We start from the raw sequence: 19,035 nt of genomic DNA on the forward strand, positions 1-19,035 counted from the left end.
AGAGCTTATTTTTCACTTGCTAACACGTTTAGCTTCCTTGTTTCGGCTGCAGTTAACGATTTCAGTTAATACAACCAGAGATTCTTTCGAGTAGAAGATAGCAACTGTTTTTTTCTTGTATTTACACAATAACACTCGAAATAAATTTTACATTTGATTGCGCTTACCTTAAAAAACATTGAAATACTTCGGAGGGGAGAAAAAAAAAGCTATAATCCGTATTTTGTGACAGAAGCGGAACGTTCGCTTGATGTCGCTGTTTCCGCACGAGCCCAAATTAACGGGAGCAAGCCTAACGTGTGCAGCCGCTGTTTCTGCCGAAGCCGATGCAAAGTCTCGAAAAATCAGACGTTTTACTGAATAACAGCGGGATATTTCAATGGAGAACGATATTATAGTTGCGCTGGAAGACCTGGGGTGAGTTTGAAAGACTAGAAGTGTTGACTTGCTTCTGAAATGGCGTTAAAAATGCTGACCAAAGTCTCGACCCGGGGCTGCTAAATGAGCTAAAGCGCTACGTCAACCGGGGTCCCATAGTTTGCTCAGCTTTTTATGGAAATGCCTCATCAGGGATTTATTTTAGGGGGATGTGCGTTAAATGTGGATTTCCTAACCGCTGTGTTCATGGCATAATACAAGATCATCAATTTGCCAAACAATGGACAATGCGGTAAATTACACACATAACTGCGAACAGGCGTAATATACAGACTGTCATTTTCATACTGTGACTATTTTAGTAGATCTCAACGGCTGATTTGTGTCAAATACTCTGCCCACTGTGCACCTCTTGATTAACTTTGATTGAAGGCTGAAACAGGAGCCATGATATATGGATTGTTGTTACTGCTGACTAAATAGTGTTGTATTCTTTATCTGTAGGTACCAGGGGCCCCTCCTGGACGATGGCTCCCTGGATTCGGCCTCTTCAGCTGGAGCGGCCTCTCCTGAATTCACAAAACTCTGTGCTTGGCTCGTCACTGAGCTCAGACTTTACTGCAAGCTGGAGGAGAATGTACACGCCACCAACTGTAAGATAACAAACCGCACACACTGTAAATCTTAAAGGAATAGGCCAGGCCACCGTTTTTACATACTGAGATATGTTTTTACCTAACCTTAGCCAAGTTAATATATTCCCGTCTGGTCTTTGTCCGTGCGCTCTGCCAGGCAAACGGAGCACATACGCAGCCTCTCCCACATGTCACATAGCTCCAAAAAAGCTCACGATAGAAGCTACCAAGCTCTTCCACGTGTTCCCTATTTAAATAAAGTTAAGTGTTTTCATGCGAAGTGTATTTACACAGAAATGTAGCATGTCGATTTTATAAGCAAATAAAAAGGGGGACTATATTGTGAGGCGTAATGATACGAGGAGCAAAACGTCCGCGCAGTAACTCCTAAAGACTTCCCCCGCTCACTTCCGTCAATAACCTTTAGGAGTTACTGCGCGGACGTTTTACTCCTCGTATCATTACGCCTCACAATATTGTCCCCCTTTTTATTTGCTTATAAAATCGACACGTTACATTTCTGTGTAAATATACTTTGCATGAAAACACTTCACGTAACTTTATTTAAATAGGGAACACGTGGAAGAGCTTGGTAGCTTCTATCGTGAGCTTTTTTGGAGCTATGTGACATGTGGGAGAGGCTGCGTATGTGCTCCGTTTGCCTGACAGAGCGCACGGACAAAGACCAGACGGGGATATATTAACTCGGCTAAAGTGAGGTAAGAGCATATCTCAGTATGTAAAAACGGTGGCCTATTCCTTTAAGTCTAAACTCCTCTTTGCTGAGAGGCTTATCTAGTGACTCCTCATGGCCGGGATGACATTGAAGTGACACCTTTGTTCAGAGTTCTTGGATGTCCGACCGTGAGGATGAGCTAAATGACATAAAAGTTAGGTCACCACTGCCCACCTCGCTTGGACGTGCCTATTATTATAATAACTTAACGACCCGTCCAGTTGAAAAATTGGATCTAGTTTGCAAGTTTGCAAGTAGAATTTTCAATGTGGAACAAGAAGAAATGGGAGTGAGACAAAACAAAAGTTGAGTAAACCTTTTATTGAAAACAACAATTACGGCAGGCAGAGGAAGTTAGATTCAAATAGACACAGTTTTTGCAGCTGTTCAAAAGTTTAGGAACGCATGCCTTTTAAAAAATGTGGATTCTGTGTCATTTTCTGTCAGGTATTCGCACTGTCATGACGTCCTGATGGCAAAGGCTCGATAAGTATGAGCTCTGCGCACCTAAGAAGGCGACTGGTGCGTAAGAGAGAAGAGTATTTAACTTTAAAAAAAATCTCCCGCACACTGTTTCACTCTTTTTTTTTTCTTTTTTTTTTTTTTTTCTGCAACGTTTCGCTCGCTCTGACCTTCATCAGGCTTGAACAGCCCAGGGACTGCCCCCAACAAGCAGTATCCAATCAGGAACAACCACATCTAGTGCCAGAACCAGAACACCCAATAATCCAAAATATCATGCCTTTACAGCACAAACTTCATCCTTTATTACAACATTAAGCAGATTAATTTAAAATTAAGCAGTCCAAGTTCTGACATTCTGCTGAGATGGGACGCAGTAACAGTCATTTGGAATTTCTTAAAAGATCCCGAGGGTTATGGAAGAAAAAAAAGGCAAGTGAAGACCCCCAAAAAATGTCTCCAGCCGAATAGTTGTTTTTATTGTAAGGGGTTACAACGTTTTTATTTATTTTTTGTCTTACTCCCATTGCTTCTTGTTACATGTTGAAGTTCTACTTGGAACTTTGATAAGATCCAACCATTCAAAATGTGAATTGGGACTGTATAAACAATTTGAGTAAAATAGTTGTTTTGAATGTGTATTTTGAGAGCGAGTTGTGCAGACAAACGGCAGGAGAGGGAACGCCTGACCTGGTAGACTGGTTCTAAGTGCTCTTTCATTTATAAAACAAGTTTAACCAGGGGCTTTAAAGTTAATTATGAGTCATTTATTAACAATTACATAAATAATGATGTGGAAAAACTAGCCTTGAGTTGCAGCTGTTAAATCATCATCCCCTGCACCACAGAACGTACTCGATGTGATTTCACTCTTTTCATGCAGCTCTTGTTTATAATAGGTGGTTATTACATTTATGTTCAGTTTAATCAGAGTTCTTTGTCGTCCAGGTCCCAGTGAAGCGGAGAGTTTCCAGTTGGAGATGAGCGGACTTCTGTCTGAACTGAACTGTCCGTACCCAGCCCTCACAACGGGAAACCTCCCCCAGAGATTCCTCCTCAAGAACCACTGTCTGCTGCTGCTCTGTGAGTCTGAACTGGAGACTAAACCAGGGACTGGACCAGAACTTAACTGGAGACTGTATGGACTAGAGCAGAGTGATTTATTCATATCAGACCGCGCCCAATTGTCAGTGTCATGAGCTTGTTTTGATCAAATCCACTCGTGTTTCTTCAAGGAGTTTCCTTTTCTCAGAAACTGCTGACTCATCGGTGTATTTAGATCCAATGGAGCTGCACAGCAAAGCTTCCACCTCATTTTGTTTGCTCACTGCAATAATACAATAATAATAATAAATTATACTTTATATTACTAGCTGACTGCTTATTGCTCTCAGCTTATGGGATCCATATAATTAAACAATAAGCAATACTTTGTTTAATCCCTTAACTCCCACCGAGCACATTTTCTCCAGTTTGGCTTTACCCCAGTCCAAAAGCTTCTGGAAAAAAGCTGTGAAAATAGCAACAAAACTGAGATGAAAACAATGATGGAAATGTGACAACAACAAGTGAGAAAACATTGACAAAAAAGTGACAAAAAATTGACGAAAAAATTACAAAAATGTGACAAAAAAAAAAGACTAAAATGTGATAAAAAATGAGTTGAATACTCAACAAAAAATGATGGGAAAAAAATCTGATGACGTGAGGAAAAACATCCTCTCGGTTCAGGCGGGAGTTAAGAGGTTAACCTCTCCAGGGTTCGTACAGTCCTGGAAATCCTGGAAAAGTTTTGGAATTTTGAGAAACTTATTTCAGAATCCTAAAATATAGTAGAAAAAATAATGGGTAAATGAAAAGTAAATCAGGAATCACGGTGCACAGGCAGTGGTTAGACCTGTAGCGACAGGTCCCGCCTATGAGCTCTGAAGGAGCTGGGCTCCCTGAACAGCTAATGCGAGCTAAAATGACAATAATGCGCTTATGGAGGAAATTATTGGAGCTGGCTTCATAATAATAACACGATCACAAGACCAGAGGATGCAAAGCGGAGTAGCGAAAGTCTAACTACTACCGCTACCACGCGCTACGCAGTGTTTTGTGTACGGACGCTCTCAGAGCATCCGACCATGAGCCTGATTTGAAACATAAACTTCTACCTGTGTGTCCGAGCCGCTCCCCGCGCGTGTTTGTTTCCAACAACCCGCGCAGTGTACGCTTCAGGCCACTCCAGATTACACACGGATTAGACGAGAAAACTCACAGCGAACAAAACACAAACAAAAAATCACGATCGCGTTGTGTGTTGAACAACGTCACGTTAGTAAAATAAAACATGCAGTTCTTTCGTCTCCGTGGTCAGAGTAGGTTAAAGGCGCATCTCGGGAGGATCACCTTCACAGCAGTATTATAAAAACAGCTCAGAGAAGTACCATTTATTGTACAGTTTATCCAAAAGTTCAATGACTGAGCCTAAATGTTGCTATTGCCCCACCTCTGCTCCAGCTGATGGAGCCTGTGATGCTCAGAAACATCATTAGAGCTTAAAGAGTGAGCTTGTTCGTGAGTTACATTGTGTGAGCTAAACTTGTTTCAAAGGTAAAACTAAAAAATGTTCCTTTTAAAGTGGTTAAATCTTGGGACCATTTTCACCCTTTGAATTGCACTAGAATGCAGGAAAATAAGGATGATAAGCTATAAATGTGTTGGGGGGACCCCAAACCTTATACCAACCCCCACTTTAATGTATCTGCCAGACATACAATTCTAGAGAAGCACATTATAGAAACTGATTCATAAAAATATATCAGGCTGCAATGTGTGTGACACTGTTATCAATTCCCAGTGATCACCAGTTGTTTTTGCTCAGTGATCCTCTATGGCACGTGCACAGGAGCGTGCGCACGCCTGCGGGCCTCTTGCCGGTAAACTGTCACCTTTTTCAAAATGTCCGAGTTTGCCGCCCAGTCAGGAGGCGCCCTGGTCTCAGTATCATTGATCTTTCTCTAGTTTTCTGGTCTTGACTACAGTTGGCCTAATCTCAAAAATCCCAAACTGAAAATGTAGTGCTGATGAATGAAAATGAAAATGATGGCATTGGGGTCCTGGAAATGTGGTTAATTGTCATGGAAAACCTCCAGAGAAAATCTGTATGAACCCTACCTCTCACCCCCCTCTTTAGAAACAGTTGGCTCATTTGAAAGCTAAGGCCCACAAAACTGATCCTAACCTTTTTGTCGTGTATTCGCCTCATTTTTGTCTAATATTTGTCACTTTTGTCACATTTTTGTTGTGTTTTCATCCTCGCTTCCTTTGCTATGTTGACGCTTTTAGATTTGGGTAAAGCCAAACTGGGGAAAATGTGCTCGGTTAAAAAAAAGAAGCTGCATAGATGGTTGCAGACGACGCACTGTAGTCTTGCTGATCTCATGAATCGCTCTCATTTCTAACCAGTATCCTGCCGCTCTTGTCTCCAGCGTTCCTGATCTCTGAGCTGGAGGCGTCTCGAATGGCTCTGGTGAACTGTCCCCAGGGCAGCGCCCAGGACGGGGGCAAAGCTCAGGACGAGGGCAGCCCCGTGTTCAAGGAGCTGAAGGGGATCTGCTTGGCTCTGGGCATGTCCAAACCTCCTGCCAATATCACCATGTTCCAGTTCTTCTCCGGCATCGAGAAGAAGGTACAAAACGTGTGAGAGCAGCTCAGGGGGTCTCTCATCTTAAGTCCCCAGTGAAACAAATCTTAAACTATATTTAACCAAAAAAACAGATCATCAAAATGTACTTAATAAGTACATAATTTTCGAACTCTATGGCTATAATGTGTTGCTTATATCCTGATCTCTTATTATATCAGTGCCCTCTGCTGGACACGTGTGGAATTCTTTCCTTTCTTTAATTTAGCTGCCCCCTAGTGGCCAGGAATGCCGGATTGAATCATCTCCTGTCTCCAACACACGGCCCGTGGGCCACTTCTGGGCCGCCTGCAGTGAGATGAGAATGAAACAGCAAAAAGGGAGACACTTCCTTGTGCTGCTCAATGCTCAAACAAGGATGTAAACGCAACAAAAATGTGACAAAAACTCAGCCAAAGAGTGACAAAAATTCAACAAAAATGTGACAAAATTTCAACAAAAATGTGACAAAATTTCAACAAAAATGTGACAAAAATTCAACAAAAGTGTAACAAAAATTCGACAAAAGTGTGACAAAAATTCAACCAAAGAGTGACAAGTGTGACAAAAGAGTGACAAAAATTCGACAAAAGAGTGACAAAAACTCAACAAAAGTGTGACAAAAGAGTGACAAAAATTCAACAAAAGTGTAACAAAAGAGTGACAAAAATTCAACAAAAGTGTAACAAAAGAGTGACAAAAATTCGACAAAAGTGTGACAAAAGAGTGACAAAAATTCAACAAAAGTGTAACAAAAGAGTGACAAAAATTCGACAAAAGTGTGACAAAAGAGTGACAAAAATTCAATAAAAGTGTAACAAAAATTCTACCAAAGAGTGACAAAAACTCAACAAAAGTGTGATAAAAACTCAACAAAAGAGTGACAAAAACTCAACAAAAGAGTGACAAAAATTCAACAAAAGTGTAACAAAAGAGTGACAAAAATTCGACAAAAGTGTGACAAAAGAGTGACAAAAATTCAATAAAAGTGTAACAAAAATTCTACCAAAGAGTGACAAAAACTCAACAAAAGTGTGATAAAAACTCAACAAAAGAGTGACAAAAACTCAACAAAAGAGTGACAAAAATTCAACAAAAGTGTAACAAAAGAGTGACAAAAATTCGACAAAAGTGTGACAAAAGAGTGACAAAAATTCAATAAAAGTGTAACAAAAATTCTACCAAAGAGTGACAAAAACTCAACAAAAGTGTGATAAAAACTCAACAAAAGAGTGACAAAAATTCAACAAAAGAGTGACAAAAATTCAACAAAAGAGTGACAAAAACTCAACAAAAGAGTGACAAAAATGAAAAAAAAAAAGAAAAACATACAAAAGGTGACAACACGGCAACAATGCGAAGAAAAAGATCAGTTTTGTGGGTCTTTCAAATGAGGTGTTGCACAGACCTATATGACAGCCAAAGAGGACAGAATGCATTTGGTTTAGGCGGGTGGTAAGAGAGAAACCAGGCTGGTTTTCGTAAGAAGAATTTTAGAAATCTCGTACTTAATGAGGGCCGGACTGTTAGCGTTGGAGCAGCGCGAGCTACACGTCACGCAAGGGCCGAGTCTACGGTGAAGATCCCGCCCTTATGCCCTTTTTAGGAACAGGCTTCGTCAGAGCTGGAGAGGGGGAGTCTGTAAATCCGCCATGATTTCCCCCACGACCGTGGTCATTATGGTAAACGGGGAGGAGTGAGCAGAAGCTGTCCATTATATAGACAGTCTATGGTGCTGCTGCTCGTGTCCCGCACTCATCTCTCGGCCCTGGTGCAGAGTGTGTTTGCTCTCATGTCACAACATGGACAGAAACCTGCGGCTTCCAGACAAGTTCGGCCGATATGTGTACTTTCTTTTTCTGAATTTAGTCGGTGAGGCTTCAGTTCAGGTGCGCTCAACAGTCAGGAATTTACGAAACAAAAGATCCTGCTTCACTACAAAACCGTGAAATTGTTTACTTGCTGATGCGATTTGGAGTATTGTGTCTGTTGACTTATATAACATTAACACTGATCTTGTTTCCTGTGTGTCCAGCTGAAGGAGGCGTTGGCTCGAGTCCCTCCGAGCCACGTGGGCGAACCTCTCCTGAAGAAACCTCTGGGCCCAGTGCATCTAGTGAGTGCGACTATAAGACTACAACCTGTTTATTAACGGCGTCATCGCTGACCACAGGAACTGTCTTTGAATCAGGAGAAGATCGAGGCCCTAAACCAGGCTTTGGTGAACGAGTACGAGGTGCGGAGGAAGATGTTGCTGAAGAGGCTGGACGTCACGGTGCAGTCGTTCGGATGGTCAGACAAAGCCAAGGTACACAGAGATGCAACTTTCTATTTGTATAATCTATCTGTGTACTATATTCCTGATTTGTTTTGAATTTGTTTCCCCGTAGACGCGCTCTGAGAAACTGGCCAAGGTCTATCAGCCGCTGCGCTCAGCTCTCGTGGCTAAAAGCAAGATTTCTGTGGCTCACCTTTTGGCCGCGAGACAAGACTTCTCCAAGATCCTCCGAACCAGCAGCGGCAGAACGAGGGAGAAGACGGCGTGTGCGATTAATAAGGTACAACGATCACTACGTTACTCTTTTGCAGCGCGTTTGTGTTGCCTTACATTGCATTATTTTTTGACTCCTCACACTCTGCCTTTGGGGGGACTTTTCAACATTGTGTGTCCCCAAAATGAAGGCTCGTGCTTCGGTCACGGCCTGACCCTCTGAACCCAAGCTGCGTCGAAAAACGGAGAGAAAACGGACCGTGGATCTAGTTCATCATTTTACAGCACTAAGCTTTTATTTAAGCTCGGTCCCCAAACCAAAACCAAAACCTGTGAATAACGTAACACACGTGAAACATAATCCTTAACTCACTAACTGTTAATTTGAATGTTTACTGCACATTCAACACACTTAATTTGGAAAAAAATCAGATCCAATGTAGCAATAAAATGTTCATTTTTGCTTTTAACGCATATTCCCGGACTCTTAAGGCCTATTCATACTCCACAAGACGCGAGAACTTTGTTCTTGTTCTTGAGGCAAAAAGAACGAGAACAAAGTTCGTCTGGCTCTGACATTTCATACTCCACAAGACGTGTTGCTGCCGAACTGACACGCCCCCTTTTTCCGCAGCCAAAACAAACAAGGAATGACCGAAATAAAACGAGCTATTTGACTTCAAACTATTATAAAATGTATCAGTCACGATATTAAAAACATTTTGAAGATTGACTTGATGTTTAGCCACATCTCGCGCTGGTTTATTATGTTAGAAAACGTTAACGTTAAAAGTTTACCTCCGTGTCACTCGGTAAAACCATGTTGTTTCCTTTCATTTCATTTTATTTATTTATTTCATTCAAAAGTGATGTTGTGCAATCACAATAAAACCGCCAAGCCAACACGGTCTGAATGAAACGGAGCAGAGGAGAAGAACAAGTCTTATAATATCTAATAGTTTCACGTCTGTGTAGCCTCAGTACAGGTTTTGTCCATCCAAGAACCTTCACTGAACATGTTGGTGATGTTTCCCGGTGTTTGATGAAAGGGTCTAAGATGTACAAGCCTGGTATTCCTCCGTCCACAAGCCTGAACCACTTTTTCTTTTCTTTATCACTCGCCTCTTTCACGCAGGCAGCGCCAGGCTCTTCTGTTTCCTCTTCGTCCTCGCCCAAAACGTCCGCGTGTTTCTCCCCAGGACTTTGTTGTCATTTGCGTGTCCTTGTAACCCTTCAACGAAGTATTTTACTGCCGCGAGCGGTGCCTCAAAACTATCCATGTTGTCTCCGTTTTCCGCACCGGTGTTAGGACGTAAACATTGGATTCTCGCTTCCCGCTTCCGCTAAAATAACCCCACCCACTAAAAATCCAGCCAATCACAGCCAGAGTTCTCGCAGCCTTGCCGAAATAGTTCCGCTGAGCTGATGCGTCAGCCAGACCTGCCGAACAGGAGCTGCGAGAACAAAATGACGTCATTTTGTTCTCGCGTCTTGTGGAGTATGAATAGGCCTTTAAGTCGCACTTTTTTCCACAGTTATCAAAGTATATCATTTCACTTTTGTTTTTCTCACACTGGCAGCCACTAGAGGGCGCTCACGGCTTGTGCACCAGTATCTGCTACTCCTATATGGTTGTACGATGACAAATAAAGCACTGACTACCTCTGAAAATTAAAAAAAAAACGGTAAGAAGTGAGCGAAAAGCTTGTGAGGGACTGGGGAGAAGCGGAGGTTACGCTTTACCGCAATGAAGAAAACAAAAAAAGCTAATTGCGGGCTGAAAGCTGGATGGCCACAGCGAGAAGAAAGAGAAAGCTGCCAGGAGAGGCTCGTCAACAGTACAGTTACTCCTCCATGCCCAGGTAGTCGCCAAGGCTGGTGCGACTTATAGTTTGGAAAATATGGTACAAATAAGAGACCCGTTCGGTTTTACCCAAATCTAAAAGCTTCTTGACTGGAGAGTACTAGTGCCGAAACAACTCGATTAACCTCTTACCACCCGCCTAAACCGAATGTATAACACCTCATTTGCTAAGACCCACAAAACTGATCTTTTTTCCTCGCGTTGTTACTGTGTTGTGTCACCTTTTTTATGTTTTTTTTTTGTCACATTTTTGCTGAGTTTTTGTCACATTTTTTTGTTGTTTTTATCACATTTTTGTTGAATTTTTGTCCCTTTTTTGTTGCGTTTACATCCTTGTTTTCTTTTCTCTTTTTTTGGCTGTTTTGGTGCTTCTTTCCCCAAGAAGCTTTTTGATTAGGGTAAAGCCAAACTGGAGAAAATGGGATCCGTTCAGGTGGGAGTTAAGAGGTTAATCGACAACTAATCAATTACTAAAACAGTCGACAACTTTTTTGTAATCGATTAGTTGTCGAGTAATCGTTTTCTGGTTCACACAGACTCAAATAGGGTAAAATAGACATGAAATGTAGTATTTTTTTTTAATGAAAAGCTACTTTGGTTTTATAGTTAGTGTGTGTAGTGTTTTGTACATTGAAAGTTTCATAAATATCTGTCTGTGGCAGAATTAGCGCCAAGAGCCTCCAACAAACGTTTAAGTTTCCTCCATCAACACGTCCTCCAGCAGCGCCACTTTAGCATGTTAGCAAATTTCCTACACAATTCATAGCCAAGCAATTAATCGATTAATCGTAAACATATTCGATAGATTAATCGAGTACAAAATAATCGTTAGCTGCAGCCCCAGAACACACACAGACTATACGGACTATAGGCCAGAGTAACGCCTCATTTGAAAGCTAAGACCAAAAAACAAAACTGATTGAAACTTTTTGTCGCGTCGTTCTGTGGGGTCGTATTTTGAACGTTTTTTTTGCTTATCAGCGCTTTTTCCGTGTCACTTATTTTAGAGCTTTTTTGACACTTTTTGCAAAGCATTTTTGTCGCGTCTTTGCCTCTTTTCTCTTGTTTTTGTCATGTTTTGACGTTTTCCTTTGCTTATTTGGCAAAGCTCTCGATTTACCGACCATCATTAAAGGAGAAGTCATTGATTCTGTCTCTGAGCACAAGTATCTGGGTGTGATCTTAGATGACAAATTAAAGTGGGATAAAAATACAGATCACATCACAAAAAAGGGTCAACAGAGACTATATTTTATTTTAGAAATTGGTGTCCTTTCAGGTGGATAGAAACATGTTGAAAATGTTTTATAGTGCTTTTGTGGAGAGTGTTCTGACTTTTCTGTATTATCTGCTGGTACGGGGCCATGACTGAGGCACAAAAGAACTCCCTCAGGAAAATATGTACAGTCGCAAACAAAATCCTAGGTGTTCCTATGAAGGGTCTGCAGGACATTTATTTTGCTCGAGCTCGGAATAAAGCAGACATAATATTATTGGACTCAAAACATCCTCTGTTTAGAGAGTTTGAGCTGCTCCCCTCAGGTCGAAGGTACAGGAGCCCCGCCCTGACTAAAAACAGGACCAGGCAGTCATTTGTGCCACAAGCCATTTTACAATTAAACAAACCAACAACACAAAGTAACCAACAGTGATTTTTTTTTCTCGTCACTTTTGTATTTGTCGCTTTTTTATTGTATTATGGAAGGAGTGCTTCGAGGATCTCCTCAATCCCGTCGTCACGTCTTCCAATGAGGAAGCAGAGGCGGGGGACTCGGAGGTGGGCTCGTCCTGTGGGGGGTTCTCCGGGAGTATGGGGTCCGGGGCCCTCTGCTAAGGGCTGTCTGGTCCCTGTATGACGCAGCAGGAGCTTGGTTGGCATTGCCGGCAGTAAGTCAGACCTGTTCCCGGTGCGTGTTGGTCTCCGCCAGGGCTGCCCTTTGTCACCGGTTCTTCACCGTGGTGAAGAGGGAGCTGAGTCGGGGGCAAAGCTCTCGATTTACCGATCGATCTACGTTCCCGCCCTCACCTATGGTCATGAGATTTGGGTCATGACCGAAAGGACAAGATCGCGAATACAGGCGTCCGAAATGAGTTTCCTTCGCAGGGTGGCTGGGCTCACCCTCCGAGATTGGGTGAGGAGCTCAGTTACCCGGGAGGAGCTCGGAGTAGAGACCCGGCCCCGGATAAAGCGGAAGAAAATGGATGGATGGATTATTGTATTATTGTTACTGTCCTGGTGTGTTTTCATCTCCTTTTTTAACCTTTTTTTTTAAATATTTTTTTTAAGAAGCTTTTCGATTTGGGTAATGCTAAACTGGAGAGACCGTGCTCGGTTCAGGTGGGAGTTAAGAGGTTAAAGTGCCGGATGGATAAGGAGTAGTATCGATAAACCCATTCCTCAGTGTTATTATAATGTGGTCATATTTTAACCCAGTTTGTCCTCTCCAGGTTCTCATGGGCAGAGTCCCGGATCGAGGAGGCCGTCCCTGTGAAATCGAACCCCCGCCTCCAGAAATGCCCTCCTGGCAGCAAAGAAAGGACGCGCCCCAGGGAGGAGGGCACTACGGAGGGGGCAGAGGAGGTTATCAGGGCGGGCAGGGGGGCGGGTACCAAGGGGGAGGGCAGGGGGGCGGGTACCAGGGGGGAGGGCATTACGGGGGCGACAGAGGCAGCCGGGGCGAGCACCACGGCGGAAGAGGAGGAGACCGAGGCGGGAGAGGAGGTCGAGGCCGAGGGGGATACAACCAGGTGAGAACCGACTCTTTCTCTCTTTAACAGGGAATTCAAACTGTTGGACGTTGCTACATGAACTCTTTCAAGTTTATGGTTTGGATTCAAACCTAAATTTGTTGGAAATTTTTCTCCGTGACTTTGCTTAACTATTTTTACTGCATACATTCAAAAATACAAAAACTATGGACTCCAACAAAACTCAGCTGCAGTTTGAATGTCATCATTGCCCCTCATTCCTCTGAATGTTTACAAATCATGCAATATATACATGTATATGGCATTAAAAATATAGTTTTAGGTATTAAAATAGCATTAAAAGGCATTAAATGTGACTTGCTGCCACCTGTTGAAGCCCTGAAGAAATAACTACTAAATCCAGGTGCCCATTGACCTTTTTTCCAATTATTATTATTAATAATATTTTCTTCTATAAACGTAAACGGTTATGAACTTGAACTTTTAAGTGCCTCCTGTTCATTCTTACTATTTTGATGCAACTCCATGCAGTAATATCTACAGGCCGGTCACGACAACAAAACTTTAAGTTCAGTATAAAATGTGGCCGGAAACCTTTGTGATAAACGATATTATTGTGGACCAACTAACTTTGAAAGCACTATACCTGATTTTTTAAAAACACAGGATGATTTTGGAAATTTGCTTTGCATATAACTACTATATATAACTGCTAAGTATTTGAATCAGCTTCATGAACTTGCAGGTGACTTTTCTGGCATTTCTGTGACGTGAACGTGAAAAGTTCCTTTTAAGAAAGTTGGGAATGGGTTTGAATCACACGCAAAAAATCCTAAAAAAGGGCCTTTTAACCTCTTGACTCCAACCTGAACAGATCCCATTTTCTCCAGTTTCAAAAAGCTTCTTGGGGAAAAAAGCACCAAAACAGCCACAAAAAAATGAGAAGAAAACAAGGATGTAAACGCAACAAAAAAGAGACAAAAATTCAACAAAAATGTGACAAAAATTCAACCAAAATGTGACAAAAATTCAACAAAAATGTGACAAAAATTCAACAAAAATGTGACAAAAATGTAACAAAAATTCAACAAAAATGTGACAAAAATGTGACAAAAATTCAACAAAAATGTGACAAAAATTCAACAAAAATGTGACAAATTCAACAAAAATGTGACAAAAATTCAACCAAAATGTGACAAAAATTCAACAAAAATGTGACAAAAATTCAACAAAAATGTGACAAAAATTCAACAAAAATGTGACAAAAATTCAACAAAAATGTGACAATAAAATGACAAAAACTCAACCAAAAAGTGACAAAAATTCAACAAAGATGTGACAAAAATGTGACGAAAATTCAACAAAAATGTGACAAAAATTCAACAAAAATGTGACAAAAATGTGACAAAAAATTCAACAAAAATGTGACAATAAAATGACAAAAACTCAACCAAAAAGTGACAAAAATTCAACAGAAATGTGACAAAAACTCAACATAAAAATTACAAAAACAACGCTCAACAAAAGTAACCAACACACACAGCAACACAGCAACAACGCAAGGAAAAAGATCAGTTTTGTGGGTCTTAGCTTTCAAATGAGGCGTTACACAGGCCTATATAATAGCCAAAGAGGACAGAATGCATTTGGTTTAGGCGGGTGGTAAGTAGGGTTGGTCCATATCATACCGGTATAGATTTTGGACACCGGTGTAAACTGGCTTCAGGGACAGGCCTTTCACACAGGCAGGACAATATATTGGTCTGAAAAAAATAAGAAATAATAAAAAAAATTATAATAAAAAATGTCCCCACCACTCAGGTCTGTCTCTAACCCATTCTCTAAACCCTTTCCCCCCTCCCTCCTCCCTTCCCACCCATGATCCCCCCCCCATCTGCTAGGAGCCTAAAAGAAAGGAAAGAGTCAAGAGAAAAGGAAGAAAGAGAAGAAGCAGTAGAAAATAAGTTTAGAAAGAAAAAGATTGGAAGAAAAAAGAAAAGGACAATAGAAGAGAAAAGAGTAAAGGAGTAAAATAAAGGAATGAGCAAAAAAAGATATAGTGGAGTTAAAAACAACAGAAATGCACTCACACATACATACCGTGAAGAAGGGAAGGAAAGGAGGGGAAAAGATAATAATGAATCCTATATGAATGAATCTTGAATCCTATAAAGGGCCTTTTAACCTCTTAACTCCCACCTGAATAGATCCCATTTTCTCCAGTTTGGCTTTACCCTAATCAAAAAGCTTCTTGGGGAAAAAAGCACCAAAACAGCAACAAAAAATGAGAAGAAAACAAGGATGTAAACGAAAAAAAAGAAAAGAAAAGGACAATAGAAGAGAAAAGAGTAAAGGAGTAAAATAAAGGAATGAGCAAAAAAAAGATATAGAAGAGTTAAAAACAACACATACATACCGTGAAGAAGGGAAGGAAAGGAGGGGAAAAGATAATAATGATATATATTTTTTTGTAACTGTAAAAAAAAAATATTACAAGGAAAGGCCTCAGGATTTGCGTCTTGGATGAACTCCGGAGCGTTGTAGCATCACCGAGCTCGCTAGCTAACTTTCTCGCGCTAACAACAACAGAGACAACCACGTTGCAAACGCGGTTAAAGGCTAATAATATCCTTCTCATCACAAGCGCTCACGTAAGTCTCAGGACAAGCTCATATACGCACTTCTCCCCCTCGCTCTTTCTTTCCCTCCTGCGTCTGTGTGTTTGTGCGCACAGGATACAGGAGATGCAGTGAATCTAGGACTGTGCAATTAATCGAAATTCGATTACGATTTCGATTACAACAGTCAACGATTACAAAATCAGCATAATCGCAAAAAATCGCAATTGTTTTTTTTTCAATTTTTTTTTTTCAATATATATATTTTTTTAATATATATTTTTTTCAATTTTTATTTATTTATTTTTATTATTTTTTTCATTTTTTCAAAGTTTTTTTTTTTTTTTTTTGCAAAGCAGACTTGCATTATTTGACATAAAAACATAAAAACAAACGGCGATGTGTGATGATGTCATCAGGCCACGCTGCTTCGTTTGCTTGCGCAGGTGTGAGGGCTGGCCAGCAGGGGGCAGGTGTGAAACAGGGACCTCTCTTTAATCAAGGCGTACTTGAAATCATTTGTACTTTTATGACTGTCCAAAAAACATAAAATATCATCATAGTGTTTTTTTGGATTAATAAATAAAATAAAGATAGACTTTTTTTTTTAAAGGCAACAAATAATCGTTTGAATAATCGTGATTTCAATTATGACAAAAATAATCGTGATTATTATTTTTTCAATAATCGAGCAGTGAAGTGAATCCTTTAAAAGTTGCAATTAATTTAACTCATGTTTCTGGAAAACACATGTCCTGAACATGTTATTGCCTGACAATAAAAACACAAGTAAACTGCACAGAGGAGGTGAACTTACAGGAGCCTTTTACTGTTATGGAGATGACGGTGCAAATAATTGTACTGTAGCAATATTGTTTGATCTTATCTTCTGTGTTTTTTTAGAGATTTAGGTGAATTTAGATGAAATTTCCCCATCGGAGAAAGGCTTTGATGTGTATGTATTTTGCCAGGTGTAAATTATATCGGCAAATATACCGTGATCATGATATTTCTTTTTTCATACCGTGATCTACATTTTTGGCCATATCGCCCTGCCCTAGTGGTAAGAGGTTAAATGTTGTTTATAGACGTGTTTGGAAAAGTACTGTTTTTGGTACAAACTATAGTAACTTTACTTTATTTATTCGCCGACAGCAGCAGCAGTACAGCCAACCCCACTCCCAGGACGGGGGGGGCAGGGGAGGCTACAACGCTGCCCCGCCGCAGTACCACGACCAGGGCTTCAACAACGGCGGATTCCAGCCCGACAGATCTAGTGGAGGCGGAGGAGGCGGAGGGTACCAGGGCGAGCGAGGAGGCGGCGGCGGCGGCGGCGGCAGGGGCAGAGGAGGCAGAGGCCGAGGGTCCAGAGGAGGCGGCGGCGGAGGCGCAGGAGGAGGAGGAGGAGGAGGAGGAGGCGGCGGAGGAGGATGGGGAGGCAGAGGCGGGCAGCAGGGAGGAGCGGGCGGACAGTTCGAGCAGTTCTTCCAACACGGAGGGCAGCAGTACAACCAGGCGGGCTTCAACCAGGGACGCCACTACACGAGCTGAGAAACGGTTCAACGCCGGCTCTGTTAAAGGGAAGACGCCAGAGCGGATCACGTCACTGATTGGCTGGCGTCTCTGTCAATCAACCGTTGAACGCTTTGCAGTTTGTCAATGGATCTCAACTGTGGCCAGGGATTTTTGTTCTGGAATTAAAACTCCCATTCATTTTCCCCATAGATTAAAAAAAAAAATTAAGAATTATGGAAATCTAATCCATCTCTATTATAATAACAATAATATATATATTGGTATTGTAATGAATAACATTAGACCGCAGCATTCTGCTCGTGCCTCTTATAGAGATTAGGAACATTTATTTGTCCAACATTAGGGCTGAACGATATGGATATCTCGATATTCATGCCAGATCCTGATATTGATACGATATAACTAGGGGTCAGGGGAAAACAAAGCATTTTTATAATTATTATTTTATAATAATACAAAAGAGTGCAGTTTTATTTTTATTTCAATAGTTTGAATGTTCATATCTCAATATCAATACGATATGTCTTTCAGCCCTAATTCAGATGACCTCACATTTCACAATTCATAAAGTAGGTCTGTCATTGGCGATAATAAATAAATATTTATTGATTAAAAATAAATAAATATGCAAAACATGTCTTTATTATAGGCTATACAATTTGTAATTTTGTGAATGATGTGATGAACTGCGGTTAATTTTAGCCATATTTGCGATTCATTCATCATTATTTTTATTTTTTATTAATTGATACCCGGCCCCATAAAGGAACTCATGCATATTGTGCTTGTGCAGAGATGTGTATATCTCTGGGGGAAATGAATGGATCATTTTAACACCGAAAAGTTCAACATTTATTCCTCCCAAAATCCAAAATAAGCGCTGCCTTTAAAAAGAAAAGTTAATTCTGTGCGATTAACGGCCCTGCACCTGATATTTTCCTTGTGTGGTTTAGTCATAGTCCAAACTTAACCTCTTGATTCAAAAGACAAAATAGATGAAAGACAAAGCACTATGCCAATATTTGCTAAAATCCAAGGTTATTTAGAGGTCGATCAGTTACACAGCCCTGAGCTTGATCTATTTTTTCATTGTACATTCATTCTTTTTCAAACCATTGTCAAAGACTTGTCAAACGGTTAGTGCTAGATCGTATGCTCCGGAGGGACGGTCTGCTGTGATTGTGTATAGATCTATGAGTTGGTTTGTCTAAAAATACAAATAATCCTAATCCTAACCCTAATCCTTAAAGTTAACCCCTTAACTCCCACCTGAACCGAGCACATTTTCTCCAGTTTGCCTTTACCCCAGTCCAAAAGCTTCTGGAAAAAAGGTGAGAAAATAGCGACAAAACTGAGACGAAAACAATGATGGAAATGTGACAAAAGAGTGAGAAAACATTGACAAAAAAGTGGCAAAAATGTCACAAGAAATTGACAAAAAAAATTGACGAAAAAATGACCAAAATGTGACAAAAAAATTACAAAAAATTGACAAAAATGTGACAAAAAATTGATTAAAAATTGACGAAAAAATGACAAAAATGTGACAAAAAAATGGATAAAAAATGGACAAAAAAAGTTACAAAAATATGACAAAAAAATGACGAAAAAATGACAATGTGACAAAAAATGGATTAAAAGTTGACGAAAAAATGACAAAAATGTGACAAAAAATTGATTAAAAATTGATTAAAAATTTACAAAAATGTGATAAAAAATGACAAGTGACAAAAATGTAACAAAAAAATGATTACAAATTGACGAAGAAATGACAAAAATGTGACAAAATGCGACAAAAAAATTACAAAAATGAGTTGAATACCCAACAAAAAAAAAAAAAAAAATGTTGGAAAAAAAAAATCTGATGACGTGAGGAAAAAGATCCTCTCGGTTCAGGCGGGAGTTAAGAGGTTAACCATTTCCCTGGCCCTAACCT

General features: G+C 40.5%; 1 protein-coding gene across 2 annotated transcripts; it reads left to right on the plus strand.

The window, feature by feature from the left end:
• The first annotated feature begins 284 nt into the window (after positions 1-284).
• Positions 285-17,319, plus strand: fam98a (family with sequence similarity 98 member A). Of its 2 annotated transcripts, none has more exons than XM_079568571.1 (9): positions 285-417; positions 883-1,031; positions 3,160-3,294; positions 5,688-5,887; positions 7,917-7,997; positions 8,073-8,189; positions 8,272-8,439; positions 12,685-12,984; positions 16,719-17,319. In XM_079568571.1, the coding sequence occupies exons 1-9, from the start codon at positions 380-382 to the stop codon at positions 17,112-17,114; spliced, it is 1,584 nt and encodes a 527-aa protein (XP_079424697.1). In that variant the 5' UTR covers positions 285-379; the 3' UTR covers positions 17,115-17,319. The 2 variants fall into 2 exon arrangements, with proteins under 2 accessions (XP_079424697.1, XP_079424698.1); XM_079568572.1 differs by having other exon boundaries at positions 16,722-17,319.
• Positions 17,320-19,035: the final 1,716 nt, after the last annotated feature.

This window comes from Gobius niger (assembly GCF_951799975.1).
Source record: "Gobius niger genome assembly, chromosome: 12".
NCBI lineage: Eukaryota > Metazoa > Chordata > Actinopteri > Gobiiformes > Gobiidae > Gobius > Gobius niger.